Raw genomic sequence first — 14,825 nt, 5'->3', positions numbered from 1 at the left:
AGAAAACCTGAATACAGAAGAGACTGTCCAGCTTTTGGAAGTAATTTGAGTTAGTTCTGTGGTTAAGGCTTTGGGCAATGCAAAGTGAAAAAAATGTTAACTTGAAGACCAACAGTGGGTTTTTTTCATTGAAACAAAAAAAGCCCCATTTAAAACTGAAGCATACATTCCTCTTGCATTTGTGGTCTGATAAGAATATTTCATGTGTGTCTGCTAAAGCAAATTGTGAAATACAGGAAATATTTCACTCCTCTCACGCTCCACAGTTTTGGTTATTTCAAGAATATTTTATTAAAATCATGGCATTAAAAAAGTCCATGCTTTTCCTGCATGCTTCTATCAATACATTGAGTACTTAATTGCACACAGGAACCTTGGATTTATAGTGCTTGGTAAAATCTCCTTCTTGATTTAGTTTAATGCAACCTGGTGACTCAGAAATGGAATAATTAGTGAATGGTGTCTTTAATGTAGTGGAACTCCATACTACATTATCTTTGTTATTTCTGAAAGCTTACCATGGTTTTGCATTAGAAATATTAGAAATATTTCTCACGGCTGTGAGAAAGAGAAAACAAAACAAAACAAACCCACCACAAACCAAAACAAAACACAAAACCAACCAACCAACCAACCAAAAAGAACTGCAATATCTGTGTTTCTCTACAGTGGAAGTCACCGTGGCCAGGTAAGGATGTTGTTTGTGATAGAATACCACACAGAAGCGAATTCCAGAAGGAATATAAATTGTGAACATCAAAACTGTTTAGATTTAATTACTTGTTTTTCCATTTTGAATGTGCTGGCTGGAACAAAACACCAACTTTCAGCTAAGCTATGGAGGTTTCTCATCTTTTCAAAGACCAAGCCATTCTGACATGCACTTTGTAGGGGTCAGTGCTGTACAACCTCTCCAAATCTTTTTTTATCTCCAATATTTTCCTGATACCCTGTGGCAAGAATATCTCAGTTTCTCTTGTCTTGGAGCCTGAAGACTCATGTCAATCTGATATTTCCTTGTCTGAGTTTCTGTTCCAGATCAGCATTTTGATTTTTTCAGTGCCTTTGGAACTCTGTTGAGTAGCTCTTCTGTGGATTGTAATCTTCTCATCTTTAGTTTTCCCTTCAATTATCTTAAGGTCCTAAATGGACACTTCTTGGCTTTCTTATCTCTTACAGCTGCAGAAGCTCAAACTCAAAATTAACATTTAGTTAGCATTCTGCTGACCCTTATTAAGTAAATGCAGAATGCAACTGAATTGGACGCGACATGATTTTGCTATTGAGTTTTTTTAAAGAACATCAAAGTGACCAATCTTCAGTATTTGTAAATACTGTAGTAGCAACAGAGATAAAGAAATTTGCTTTATGCAGGCTTACTTGGAGGATAGCATATGACTCCATTAAAGAACCAGATTTACTATTCTTATTACTAAGTTTGGGCCCTGAGATACTGTTAGAAGCAAACTTCAGTAGTTTCACATTCCACACATAGACCTCTGGTAAGTCACAGTTTGAAGGCTGCAAGGGATTTTTTTTAATAGGGATGCGTAGGCATTCGAGAGGGTTAATTTGGCTGAACAGAAGCTCAAAGAATTGTGTTCTTGACTCTGATACCAGGTTTATACATGTGACTCCCCTGGGCATTATTCTTACGCAACTAATACCCTTTTACAACTCTGTGGCAGTATATAAAGTTCAAATATAAATATGGTTTATGCATATTTATCACCAGTGGAATGATAGGAGTAAGTAGGCTTTGATAGGAAGGGTACTCTGGATTATTGACTTCAGTGTCATCACTCCTGATTTACAGTGAAGGAAGCAAGAGGTCAGATGTCAAAAAAAACCCCATTTTTCTTGGTTTTGCTCCATCTCTCTGTGCTGCATGTGCTTACCAAGCGTCGAGTTTAGACTGTGTGATATGAAACTTCCTTGAGAAAGAGGTAGCTCACTGTTTTATTGTTCTTAGAGCCAAAGAAAGACGCAATTCTTGGAGCCTGTGCTTTTGACAAAACGATTCATTGTGGCCCAGATATATCCTGTGTAGCAGAGGTGTTAGTCTGTAAAACAGCTGAATCTTTTGAAAGAATTTCACGTCTCTTCCAGAATGTGCAGGCTAGGTTATTGATGGGAACATCTGTCCGGTGTTTTGGGGGATGTAATTGCCAGCTGTCCGAGCATGGCTCTGAGGACATGTGATGGTGGGATGGGTCACTCTTGCTGGTGAATTCTAGCAGGTTATCAGGGTTTATTTGCACTTGAAGTATTGTGCATGATTCTGGTTCCACATTTTCAATCAGAATGTACTAGAGTCAGAGGAAGTACAGATAATGCTAACAAGAACGATCAAACAGTGGGATCAGTTCCACATACAGAGTAATGGCTCTTCAGCCTGAAAAAGCAACAACTAACTGATGGGAATGTGAGAGGTCTGTAAGGTCACAAGTGACCCAGACAAGGATGGATAATTTCTTGACTTTCCAGTGCAAGAACATATTAAGTTTGTAGGAACCAGTGTGAAAACAAGTAAAGAGAAGTGGTTCTTCAACAGTGTGTGACTCCTCGCCAAGTACTGTGGGTGCTAGAAGTTGGCATGTGTCCAAGAGGTCAATGGACACATATGTGGAAGAGAAATCCACTGAGAGTTATGAATTATACAGAATCCAAACTGAGCGCAGAAATTCCCTCAGCTGAAAATAGCTGGTGGCTTAGGAGAGTAGTAGTGCAAATTATATGTGCTTGCCTTGTTTATATTCTTCCTTTTGCATCTGTGTATGGCCCTGTTGGAGATAAGTAACTGAGGACATTTGTTGTGGTCTGACCTCTCCTGGTTATTCTTATATTATTCTTGACAGAGCACAACTCATGCATGTGGGATGTGTGACCTTTGAGTACTTGTCCCCTCAAGTAACAGTTTCATAATACAGCTGAACTCATCCAGTGTTTGCTGCTCCCGTAAGGGAATGATTTTTTAAAAAAATATTGATTGATTGATTGATTTTTATTTTGGAATGTTAGCTTCTTGTGAGTTTAGCTGCCTAGAGTGCAGAACGTGGTCAGACAAGGACCACTGCAGTTTGGGGCCCATTCCATCAGCTAAACGTGTAATCTGTCTGCACACTCCATGTAACTGAAGATCAAACTAGGAGCTTGAAGTAAGGTCTCTTGATTCACAGACTGGCATCATAACATCCATGAAAGACATACCATTCTGGTTTTTTGGCACCTTCTCCCAAATCAGGGGCTGATATTTAAAATCTGTTTTCATTAGAAGGTATGTGGGTGCTGTGGGAGGCGTGCGCTGTTGCTGTAAGCTTGGTTTGGCAAGTGAGCCTTGCAGATAAAATGTGGTGACTTCAGCTTTCTCATGAGGAATGCTGGTGACTGGCTTCGTGGTCTGCTGCAACCAAAGCTCACTCTCACTTCCAGATATTCATCTCTTCCAACTCCTTCTCTTTTAGCTGCACTTGGTACACTGTGCAGCTGGACGTGGCCTTCAAACTGACCCTCACTAACTAAACCCCACAACGCTTCTCTGAGGAAGAGACAAATGTGATTATCTCATTTTACAGATGTCACAGAGGAACCAAGGCCCTGACTGAATAAAAAGTTCTGCACATTTAACTTAAGTGAGCAGGCAGCTGCATGAGATTTACAAGATGGAAGATATTAGGTTTTAAATCTTAAGCACACTTTGGATATACTCTCTTTATTAGACATTATTTCATCTCTAATGGTTATTTCAAAGAGAGCAGTGTAAGTCTTCCTGCTGATCAAAATTCTTGAGTTGCTGTGGTCAGTAGCAGGTTAAAGATTTGTTCCACATTTTTATCTCTTCGTCTAAAGTCAGAGAATGTCAAAGTAAGATGTATAACAGGCTCATCTTATCTCTTGTACCTCCTTGCTGTCTCAGCTCTACAACTCTATTCTTAGGCTTCCATGTTTTAATCTCTCATGGTTGATTTTCCCCTATGTTTTGAAACATTTGTTGTAGCAGCCATAGCCAAAATGGTTTTTATTGTTTAAGTGGAAAAGTACTGCTAGTCAAATGAATGAAAATAGATGTCCAAGCTGCCTTAGTGCAGGCGTCCTTATTTTAAGGGGAATGACAACAGAAAAAAAAAAAAAAAAAAAAGTATGGTAAAAACCAGACCATTTCTAGCAGGTTTAATGAAAGAAAGAATAATGCTAAACACTATTGCTAATTCTGTTCTCTGTCAATCCTTATTGCTTTTCCCTTTATATTGCTTTTCCCTTTATATGGAAGTACTTACTGAAAGCTGCACTGCATGCCTGGGTTTTGTAACTGTTTTATGAAATCTGTCTATATTTTACATGTGAAATATTAAAATCTTGGATATAGTGCCTGATACAACATCACTCTCATTGATGTCTACTCAATCAAGTGTTTAGAATTACATAAATGATGAATGATTTCTGCTTTTTTGTAAGACAGGAGAAACTAGTATGCTTTTTAGCTTTTTTATTCTCAAACATAGATAAAAAATATTTTTATCATTTACTAGTGGGTGTAATTGAATTTGAAGGTATTCTTTTGTGTTTTTTTTCTGTTGTAGGAAAGGGACAAATTCTACTTGACGCGCAGTGTCATATTGGAGTTACTTCAGGCCCTCAAGTTAAAGTCACCCTTACCAGACATGAATCTGCTGCTGTTGGTGCAGGTACAGGAGATTATCATTAAATTCCCACACTGATCCTGTCTCGGCCTAAATTTCAGGCATGGTTGGGGGGAAAGCAAGTCCAGCATGGTTACAGAAAGTACCAGTAATGTCAGGGGAAGCAAGTAACCATAGGTGCATACATTTAGACTCCCACACTAAAATTTAAGAAACTAAGGAATCCACATTCCCAGGATGATACTGACCTGTGCCTCATTGCTGATATGTTGAGGATTGCAGAATATATCTCAGTTTGGAAGGGGCACCTTAGGATTGAGTCCATTGAGCTTCATACCATGTCCCAGTGGGGCTGCTGCCCCAGCTGCTACCTTGTCTTCATATCGTAGCCCCACAGCCTGTGAGCAGTTTGTGTTGGAAGGGCTGCAAGGTGATCACAGGCCAGAACTCAGATCCTGTCTGTGCAGGCAGGCAGTAAGCTGGCTGCAGTCCCTAAAGGCCGCTCTCTTTTAATGTGTAATTTTCCAGCAAATAATATGTAGGCGATATTTCTGTTCCTTTCATTCTGTGGATTGCTGAGGTAGGATAGCTTTTTCTTAGGAAAATCTGAGGAAGTAAGATACAAACTTGTGAAAAAACTTTCTGCCTCCAAATTGCCAACCATGGCACTGTTTGGCACCACAAGCCTGTCCAGCAAAAACATTTTACTAGAGCCCATCAATTTTAACCACAGGTAGTGAGCTCTCATTTTTTATGCTAACCATTATATGTGTTCAGTACTTTTAGATGAGAGGGCACCAGTATAAAGCACTCCATAAGGTTCAAGCAAGATGTTAGTCGTGTAGGTCATTCATAATACTCTCAGCATCACAGCTCCATTCACTCCTTCTCCTCCCATTATGGGGTCAAAGCTTCATATAGCTTACTATGGGCTTGTTTCTTTTGAGCACTGGTACATTACTCATAGTAAGTAATTGGTTGCTAGTTGACAGAGAAATAATGCTGACAAGTGAAATTATATAGCAGGTAGGATAACTCTGAAAACAATTATTATGCCATCAGTGTTAGGGGAAGAAGTTGGGATGGGGAAGAACAACACTTGGGATTTTCTCTTTTGATAGTACCTTTTTTTTAAGCCCAGACTTCTATTCTTGGTCCCAGCCAAGATCATCAAATAACTTAACAACCACCAACCTCTTTCTGTCTTACGAGTGCAGTGATGCAGCTTGATACCTTGTGCATTGGTGTTTGTTGACTTGAACTGATTTTTCCCATATTATAGAATAAAGCGATTTTTTTGTGTTGCTCCATTGTATAGCTCAGTCCTATGGCCACCCCACAGGGTGGCAATCCCACCGTCTAGTCAATCCTGAATTTGTCATTTGAGCATGCAAACATGCCACATCAGTTTTAGCTGTGGGATTTCACTGGTAAACACTTGGCCTTCACATTGAGTCAATCACCTGATAGACACAGTAAGCAAAACTCTCTCTTACATTATTGTTATCTCATAAAGATAAAAAGATAATTGCCTGGATTTTCCTCCTAGCACTGTTCCCATATGCTGTATTCACTTTGGGATGTATTCATACCTTACACAACAATGTGGATATAAATGTCTTTTATGATGTCTCTCTTTCAGAGGCTGATGAAGTGATTCATATTTCCTGCTATCCAAAGCAGGCAGCTTCTGTTTTTATGCAGTCAGTGGTAAAGAATAGGGGTTTATTCAGACCATCTGCCATAGATGCCTACTGGAGGCATGACGACTGCTTCTCCATTGACTGTGTAAATTGGCAACCCTCAGTAGTATGTGGTCTGAATCATTCAACAGCCTCTTGAATTTAAATACCATAGTAACCACTAAGCCAATCTTAAGCACCATTGTAATTTAAGAAATCTACTAGTAAATACACATGTATGTATATGATTATTTTAATGTACTTTTGTGTCATTAATATAATTAAGGGGATTGGTTCACCTCTTTACCACACAAAGCCCGTACAACATTAATTCAAATTGCATAGTTTTGAATTCATAAAACTAGTAGCAGAGTTAACACAGCACCAAACGAAAATGGTTTTAATTTCCAAGATAGTCATGTCCCTGTGGACATGTTAGCCTGTATGCAAGATTCTATACAGACAGTGTAGACAGATTACAGAGATTCAGTCAAAATTTTTGAGATAACAAAGAAGCTAGGAGCGCTTCCGTTTAATGATGGATCTGTTGTGGGCTGATTAACAAAGGAATTCCTAGGAACATACATTTGACACCCACATACATCCAGATTACATGATGCCATCAGTGTCACTGGTGTCATCGGTGTGAAGATGAGAGTTAACTTCATCGCACTTTACAAAGAACGAGAATTTTAACCAAATCACCACAATCATTGTACAGATATCCTCGATAATCAAGGGTACAGGAAGTCTGTCCCCTTGATTTGTCCTAGCAAATGAAAACCATCATGTACATGCTGCTGTTCCACAGGTTTCCATAGGAACTGTGTCTCCACCTGGCATTTTTTTTCACAGTACTTTTCTCCTGCTCACATTTCACCACCCCACATGTTCAGGATTTCCATTGACTTAAATTAAATTAGTGTCTCATTAGGATTTGCTTGTTCAGTCAGGCTCTAAGGTTCAGTGTATCATCTGATCTGTTTTGTTTAGATGATTCCAATTTTGGGCTGGACCTTCAGCTAATGTAAATCGGTCTATATCTAGTGATACGTTTGTTTCTGTGAAGATCTGGTCTACTAGTTACTGAGTGTAAGGATTTGAAGTTACATATAATACATTTATAAGAATGTATATTTTAAAAACCCTGATTATGAATGGAAGCATAATACAGATAGAGTATAGTATATACATAATTCACTACAGTCAGCAGACATTCCCATTTAGACATTATTCTGCAGCTGTATCTCAGCAGACAATGCTAGTAAGAGGCATGGCAATTGTTTTCCCATTTCTCATCTTTTTGCAGTGTGGAAGCATTTTTCTTTACATGTAGCTGGCATTAAATCTCTTGCCAGTGCCTTCTTAATGTCTTATAGCATTTATAGAGGGACACAACATAAATGACAGTTAGTTGGAGTGGAAATGTAAGAAATTTTTCATTTTGAGTTTGGTTTTCTCATCTTCTTTTGACTGCATTGCAACTTTAGGAAGGGTTCTTGGGACGGGTAGTCTAATGATGAGAAAGATAAGCTAAACAAGACCTAATTATTCATTAGAAATGGAATGAGGTTTACCAGCTATTTTTCACATATTAATTAATATATTGTTTAACCCAAACTCTGCTGTGCAAAAGGTATAGAAAGCGTACAGGAGAGCAGTAGCGGTTGCTTTGGTTGCTGCTTATTATTGTTTTTAAAAGAAATTACATTTGTCTTTGGCAAAGGTTTTTGTTAACTTATAAGGTGAGTGCTGTGCAATGTCTGTAGCAGTGCACTGAGCACACTGTTGGATGCTAAATATAGCCAGATTCTCCAGGGAATTATGGTCCTTTTTTGCAGCTGATGTAGTACAAGGGAACCCTAATCTGCACACAAATAGTTGACTGAGAAATCCTTTGCACAGGAAAACAACATAGCTGTTGTCCAGTGGACCCAACGTCAACATCGCTTTTTCAGATAGGATGCATTAGGAGAAAATCTGTCATCTATTTGCATAAGTCCATTAATGGTCCTTCTTTTTAAGGAGAAGGGGAGAGTCATGGTTGCTGTTTGAACTAAGATTCAGCTGTCTTCACCGGATTGATACAGCCCATAACCCTGAGGCTTTTTTTTTTTTGCTTCCCACGTAATGATTAGAACTGTGGTACAGAGAAGCACTAGGCTGTCTCTCAACTGAAATGTGGGTGAGATTGTTGTTTTATTTCTGTTTGGTTTATTCTGTTGTAAAATTAATTCTAACCAGAAGAAGAGTCCACTGGAGACAGACCTGTATCTGAGGTTACCTGATTAGACTATTAATCTAAACTCAGGACTGTCTTTCTGGTATTTATCTCAAATAACAGACTCTTCATCAAGACATAGGTGGAGTAGTTTCCAGGTGTTGGTGGGAAGTCTGAGTTAAGATTAAAGCTACCAATCATCACTGAAAGGTAAAGCTCATGGAAATGTAAGAGTAAATTCTGGGTTTGTAAGGGATATTTGGGCATATTTTCAAGAAGAACAGTCAGTCATTGCGAATACTGCTGACACACAGGCATCAGACATTTGTAAAATATAATGTCTCAGTTTGTGAAGGTACCGTGGTATTCATTTTCAAGAAAGAAAATTAAGGCTTAGACCTTAGTTTGACAGTTCTTTTCTGTCTGCTCTTTTGTAGAAACTTACATTGAATCACTGTGAACATAAATTGCTTGAGTGCAAAAACAGTATTAGGACAAGTTTTAGGAACAAGCAGGATGTCCAATGCATTATTGAAGCTTATGATTTAATAACAGTATTATCAGATCTAATGCATGAATGATGTGGACAGCAGAGATTTTGGGTCGAGGAATCTGGAAATAGAAGAAAAAAAAAGCAAGGAAAATATAAGCGTAAGAAAAGCAATTAGAGATATTCTACTATAACAGAATGATGCTGACCTTCTCTCAGAAATAGCTTGTATTTTTGAAGTATTGTGGCCCGTATCATGCAGAAGTTATACCGCACCATACCAGTATGTTCTCACCTTCAACATTTTTCATATAATTTATCTTTGTAGAACTTCAGTGAAAGTGTTGTAATATCACAGTGAAGAATGTGTCACACTGCTTTATTCTCTGTCATGATTTACTCTATAATGAAAGTGGAACATTTAATATATGCAAAGAATAACAAAGATACATATTTTTGTTCATAAAGTCTGATTTATTATATAATATTCTGGAAACTCGTTCTGCACTGCATATACATGTTAATTAAGTTGACTAGGTTGTTTATAAAGAAAGAGAGGTCTAAAGGCAAATTACTGTGAATAAAAGCAAGAATCTGAACTGGTTTTAATAAAGTCATTAATAACTTATTAGTGTCTTCAGGTTCCTCAAAAATAATTAAAAAATAACTTGTCTTTATTTCTTCTTAGTTTGTTTGTGCAGATGCTGGAACTAAACTAGCTGAGTCAACAATCTTGCATAAACAGATGATTGCCTCCATGCCTGGAGTAAGTACTGAATCAAACTCCATCTCTTTTGTTTTTTAAAAAATGTATCTTATTCAGCTCATTTTGCTTCATTTTAATGTTGTTTCCTTTTCATTTCTCTTCTGATTGACAAGGTGTATCTCAGGCAGTGGCTGAGATGCTTATTCCTTTTTAATAATGTTGAAAAAGTTCTGAACTTCAAGTTGCTTCTCTTACTTTCACTGATAATGTTTAGTCATGTAACTGACTTTAGCTGGAACTTGTGCTCAAGAGGACAATGTGGGGAACAGACCAGCTGAATGCCTTAAAAAATGGTAGCAGGGAGGAAAGCTATGAGCCATTGCCTCCATTCTCACAGAAGGTTATCTGGTTACAGAAAGGGAGTTAATGGTATTTTTCTGGTAATGTATAAGGCATTAATCTATATCCTGCTGCTGAGTGTAGCTAAAGTACCAGTACTCATAATTGCGTAGGCTCTGAATATGCGGCTGGTGAATACACGAGGAAGTAGCACAGTTGGAGGTCTTGTTCCATGACACGTGTGACTGAGTGAGTACCCAAAGAGATGGATGAGGGTCAGCCCAGCTCTGCTTCACAGGCTGAGGAAAATTCTTTTCTCTAAATGTGTATTGCTATCAACTAGTAGGATCTTTCCTGTGTATCTTCTGAAGTGTGTGACTTTTTTTTTTATGCAAATCTTTAATAACACCTTTTCTCCCAACAGAATATTTGAATTTATACTTGCTTTAAATAGATAGACTAACATTGGTATTACAAGATATGATAGGAAAGCTATCATTTCAGAAGAAATCATAAAGAATCAGGCTGCCTGCTGCTTGAATGAAACAGAATAGATGGTTGGAGAGAAGTCTTTTGCAACTGAGAATTATTTTCAGAGGTCTGAGTATAGCATCTTTTATAATCCTATTGTTCAGTATTTTAGAAACCATGAGGAATCATTAGTCCACATAAACTGGATGGGGGATATGCTGACAGGGCTGCCAGTGACCTTATTTTACTGTTTGTTATTCTGTCAAGGGAACTGACAGGCATAGCATTTGGAAAGCCAGAAGGTGATACAGTTCAACATTATGTAGATTGATATTAACATGCAAAATTGAGACGTGCCCAGATCAGTTGCTTAAAAATAGAATGTTAGCAGTTTTTCAAATTTCAGCCACTAAAACTCCATTATGGCTTAATAATTTTGTGATCAAAATTAAATCTGGTTCATTTTTATACCCAGATAGGGTAATCAACTTCTGTGCTTTAAAGTGTAGGTAGTTAAACAGAGGTCAAAGAAGAGTAGTTTTCCCTTGTAAATTTCTTTGCAATGTTTTCCCCCAAGACTAAAACTGTGGATATAGTAGTTTTTGGTGACTTCAAAAAGATACTTGGTTTGATAATTTCATCATTTAGCCTGAAAAGTTAAGCATTGCTTTTGCTTGGCCCCTGAGAATGATGAATGCATAGTTCCCCTTGAATTCAGCTAGCATTATCTTCACCTCAGACTATTAACATGTAAACAGGAGTTTATATGATACCTAGTGGGTCTGTTGTATCACCCTCTGAAAGCTTCTCTCCAGGGTTTGGGAGTCTGCTTGAAGTATTTATCTAATCTGACAGCTTTGTTCTGTTGGCTGCTTTGTGCACCTTGAGCACATCTTGTAGTAGCCGAAGGCCAGATTTGCATTGCTCACTGTATTCTAGGAAAGGATTATGAAAATTTGTACTGTGGGAATACAACAAGTGCCCCATTTAGTCCTTTTGTTTTCCCTTTCCGGTCATTGTTGCTCTGGCATGGGTCACTTCTCAATGCTTACACCTTTATGGTCAAACTGGAGCAGTTCATGAGGGATTTCATTGATCCCTTACAGTCCTTGCCTCCCCTCTTGAAAATTGCAATGAGCTTAGGTGCCATTGGAATGCTGTATTTTGAATGATTTTGCTTCAGGAATGTCCCTGAAACATTTGTTAACTCAAAAAAAGTTATTTAAAAAAAAAGTGGAAATTTCAGTGACATTAATTTTAGTGATGTTTACATGTAAAATACCCGAAGCCAGTCATTTAAACTGTTTTTCCATCATGATTAATGTGAGCATCTGTGCCTGTGATTGAATTTTGTTTTCTGGGATTGTACTTGATTGGTTCCACTTGCAGAAATGCTCAGTTGCTTGAAGAACTGAGTTGTTAAACTCTCTTCTACTCTTAAGGCTTTGATTCTGGACCACTGTAAATTTCAGGATGACATGAGAAGGATATTCTTGAAAGTTTTATCAGTAAATATTTTATTGCTTGTCACAGATCATTGTATTTTATGATGCATGGAAAAGCTGCAGTGACTGGACTGTCTTTTTGTACTATCATCAGATAAAAGGGCATATTACCCTGAGAAGAAAAGCATCAAAGAATACCTATTCCTAATTAAATTAATCTAACTAATAAGTAAAATAATTTAAGACAGAAGTTGTATTCTGATGAACAAGAAACAAAGAAACATGGATATATTCAAAACCTGGTACTTAAACTTACTTCTTTTATGTTCTAGTGTGGAACAGCAGCAATGGAATGCATGAGGCAATATGTTGGGGAAGTGCTGGATTTCATTGCAGATATGCATACCTTAACCAAATTAAAGGTTGGTTCTGGACATACATTGATCTAAAGTGTTTGTGCTTTTTGAACAGAAATATGTTTTCTGTAATGAATCTGCCTTGAAGAAATGGTTGGAAGCCTTTGAGGATGACTGACACTTCCTTTTTCTTTCTTTCTTAAAAAACATGAGTACTGTTATAGATAAGACACTTCTGTGGGATCAATAAAAAGCAGCTTATGCAGTGCTGAAATAGAGGCTGATTCAAATATAGTGGGCACACACTATAAATGCAAGCTTGATTTTTCTGAAACATTGATGGTAAGCTAATGTCACACCAAAATCACTGTGAGAAGTGACGGACCCATGGAAACATAAAACTCTTTGCCTGTACAACTACTTATGCTCTTCTGGAGGAATCCTGTGTCTGTTGTAAACATAAATAGTACAACTTTTCAGTTCAACTTTTTCTCTTACAGTTCATAACTGCTTGCAGAATAGGTAGGCAAATGGATCATAAATGAGGAAGAGATACATCTGGTTTGCCAGTTCCATAGAAAAACACGAACTTATCTGAAGGCAGGGATGGGGAAAATTTATTTATAAATACTTGCAGATATGTTCTCTTCTGTATAAAATGTTTCTGTAGAAAGTTCTCTGCCATTTGCATTTTTTCGTTCTACCCCTTCTCCCTTGCACTGTAGTCTGATTTTCAGAAATGCTCTTAAAATGCTTAAATCTGATAAGATGATAATTTCTTATACTCAGTAGGACTATGTATTACATTTTTATACATGGCTATAGGTAGGACATGAACTAAAACTTAACCCAGTTCTTTTATATTTTGAAACAAGACAAGAAGCTTCCCAAATGTGTATTCTGGCAATTTAAAGCTAAATCAGAATGAAATGGTCGAAAATTGCATGATGTTTTGATTTAGCTATGTAATACAGGAATCTGAGAACAAGATTAACATAAAAGGAAAGTCAAATATTACCATAATTTTAGGTATCATAAAGAATAAGCTTTGGCTGTCTTTGGAAAATAAAAAGGCCGTTCTTATTTAACCAGGCCACATAAGCTTATCCTGTGGTTGCAACATAGTTGGGAAATACTTGTGAGCATTTCTGAGTTTACAAATAGTTAGAACTTTAAATAAATTCACAACATGTATGTTGCAGGGGTCAGGTACTTATCTGTTATAAAATATTATTGGTTCACCGATTTGTATCCTGTCATAATTATTGAATAACTGATGACCTGGATTTTCTTGTGCAAAGCATATGGCTCTCCTTTAAGCAAACAAATGGTCTCAGCATGTGTTTTGTTAGTCTAGTAACAGAATGTAATGTAAAGTTAGCTTAATTAGAAATACAGAAATATCTCAAGAAGCACCAGTGAAAGATTCCTTTGAGCTGACAAAGCAGGATAATAAATTATCTTTCCAGGCATAAATATTTGCAGGTTTCTTGTTAAAATTTTAGCCCTTTTATTTCCAGGACTAAAAGGCGTTTGTAGCAGCTGAATGGTGTGACATAGTCATGTTGCAAGTGAATGAGTGACAGCTGATTCCTGTAGATGTGAATAGAATATTGCACAGGGAAGGCATTTCCTGCCCAGATGCTGTCTTGTTAAATGGTTAGATTCTTTCGTCTTAAACTGTATAGAGGTTCAATCATTCGTTTTTTATTCATCAGCTGTTAACTTTGCTGATACAAAAGTGTCTATGCATTTTGCACAATTAATAATTTGTGTGGGCTCTTGAAAATGTGGCCCTCCGTGGGAAGATCTGCATCATAAAGCTGTCACTAACTTAGGGACTAGAGAGGTTTTTAAAATCTACTTCTGAGTTTTGTTCTGTAATTTTGTAGACACAGTTAGAGACCCTGAGAAAGGAATTCAAGTGAAATGAAATAGAATGTGCTGTTGCTTGGAAGAATGTAGTTCAAGTGAAATACTCTTTTCAGGTAGGAAATCAGTTCTTTGCCTTGCAGAGTCATATGAAGACTTGTTCTCAGCCACTGCACGAAGACACGTTTGGTGGACATCTGAAAGTTGGTTTAGCTCAGATTGCTGCTATGGAAATCACACGAGGAAACCACAGAGACAACAAAGCTGTGATCCGATACTTGCCTTGGCTTTACCATCCTCCTTCTGCAATGCAACAAGGGTGAGAATGCTTTTTCCACAAAAAGGAATACTAAAATGAGTTAGAAATCTTCACAGTATTCCATGTTTATTGCCAAATTTCACAGATAAGACCCACAGTAGGGCATGGCAACCATGGGACATTGAAACAACTGGTGAGAAGCTCCCTGGTCCTTAACTGAGGAGTTCGTCAATGCAGTATTTAATCATCAATGCCAAAGGGACAGTTGATGTAACTTCATTGGCTTGACTGGAGTTACCTGGGAAATTACTTGATTCTCAGTCTAGACACAGACAGTGAAAAGT

The 14,825-nt window shown here is 37.6% G+C and overlaps 1 protein-coding gene across 14 annotated transcripts in view; it reads left to right on the top strand.

The window, feature by feature from the left end:
- Positions 1-14,825, top strand: part of UNC79 (unc-79 homolog, NALCN channel complex subunit) — a 108,290-nt gene that overhangs the window by 81,233 nt on the left and 12,232 nt on the right. For all 14 annotated transcript variants that reach the window (XM_065063604.1, XM_065063603.1, XM_065063600.1 and 11 more), the window contains 4 exons: positions 4,581-4,685; positions 9,722-9,799; positions 12,327-12,416; positions 14,366-14,541. In XM_065063604.1, coding sequence (XP_064919676.1) covers positions 4,581-4,685; positions 9,722-9,799; positions 12,327-12,416; positions 14,366-14,541 — 449 coding nt within the window. The remainder of the gene's footprint in view (positions 1-4,580; positions 4,686-9,721; positions 9,800-12,326; positions 12,417-14,365; positions 14,542-14,825) is intronic.

The sequence above is a fragment of the Columba livia genome, chromosome 5 (assembly GCF_036013475.1).
Source record: "Columba livia isolate bColLiv1 breed racing homer chromosome 5, bColLiv1.pat.W.v2, whole genome shotgun sequence".
Lineage (NCBI taxonomy): Eukaryota > Metazoa > Chordata > Aves > Columbiformes > Columbidae > Columba > Columba livia.
Note: the sequence above shows the minus strand (reverse complement) of the source record. Positions and strands in the feature narration are given on the sequence as shown.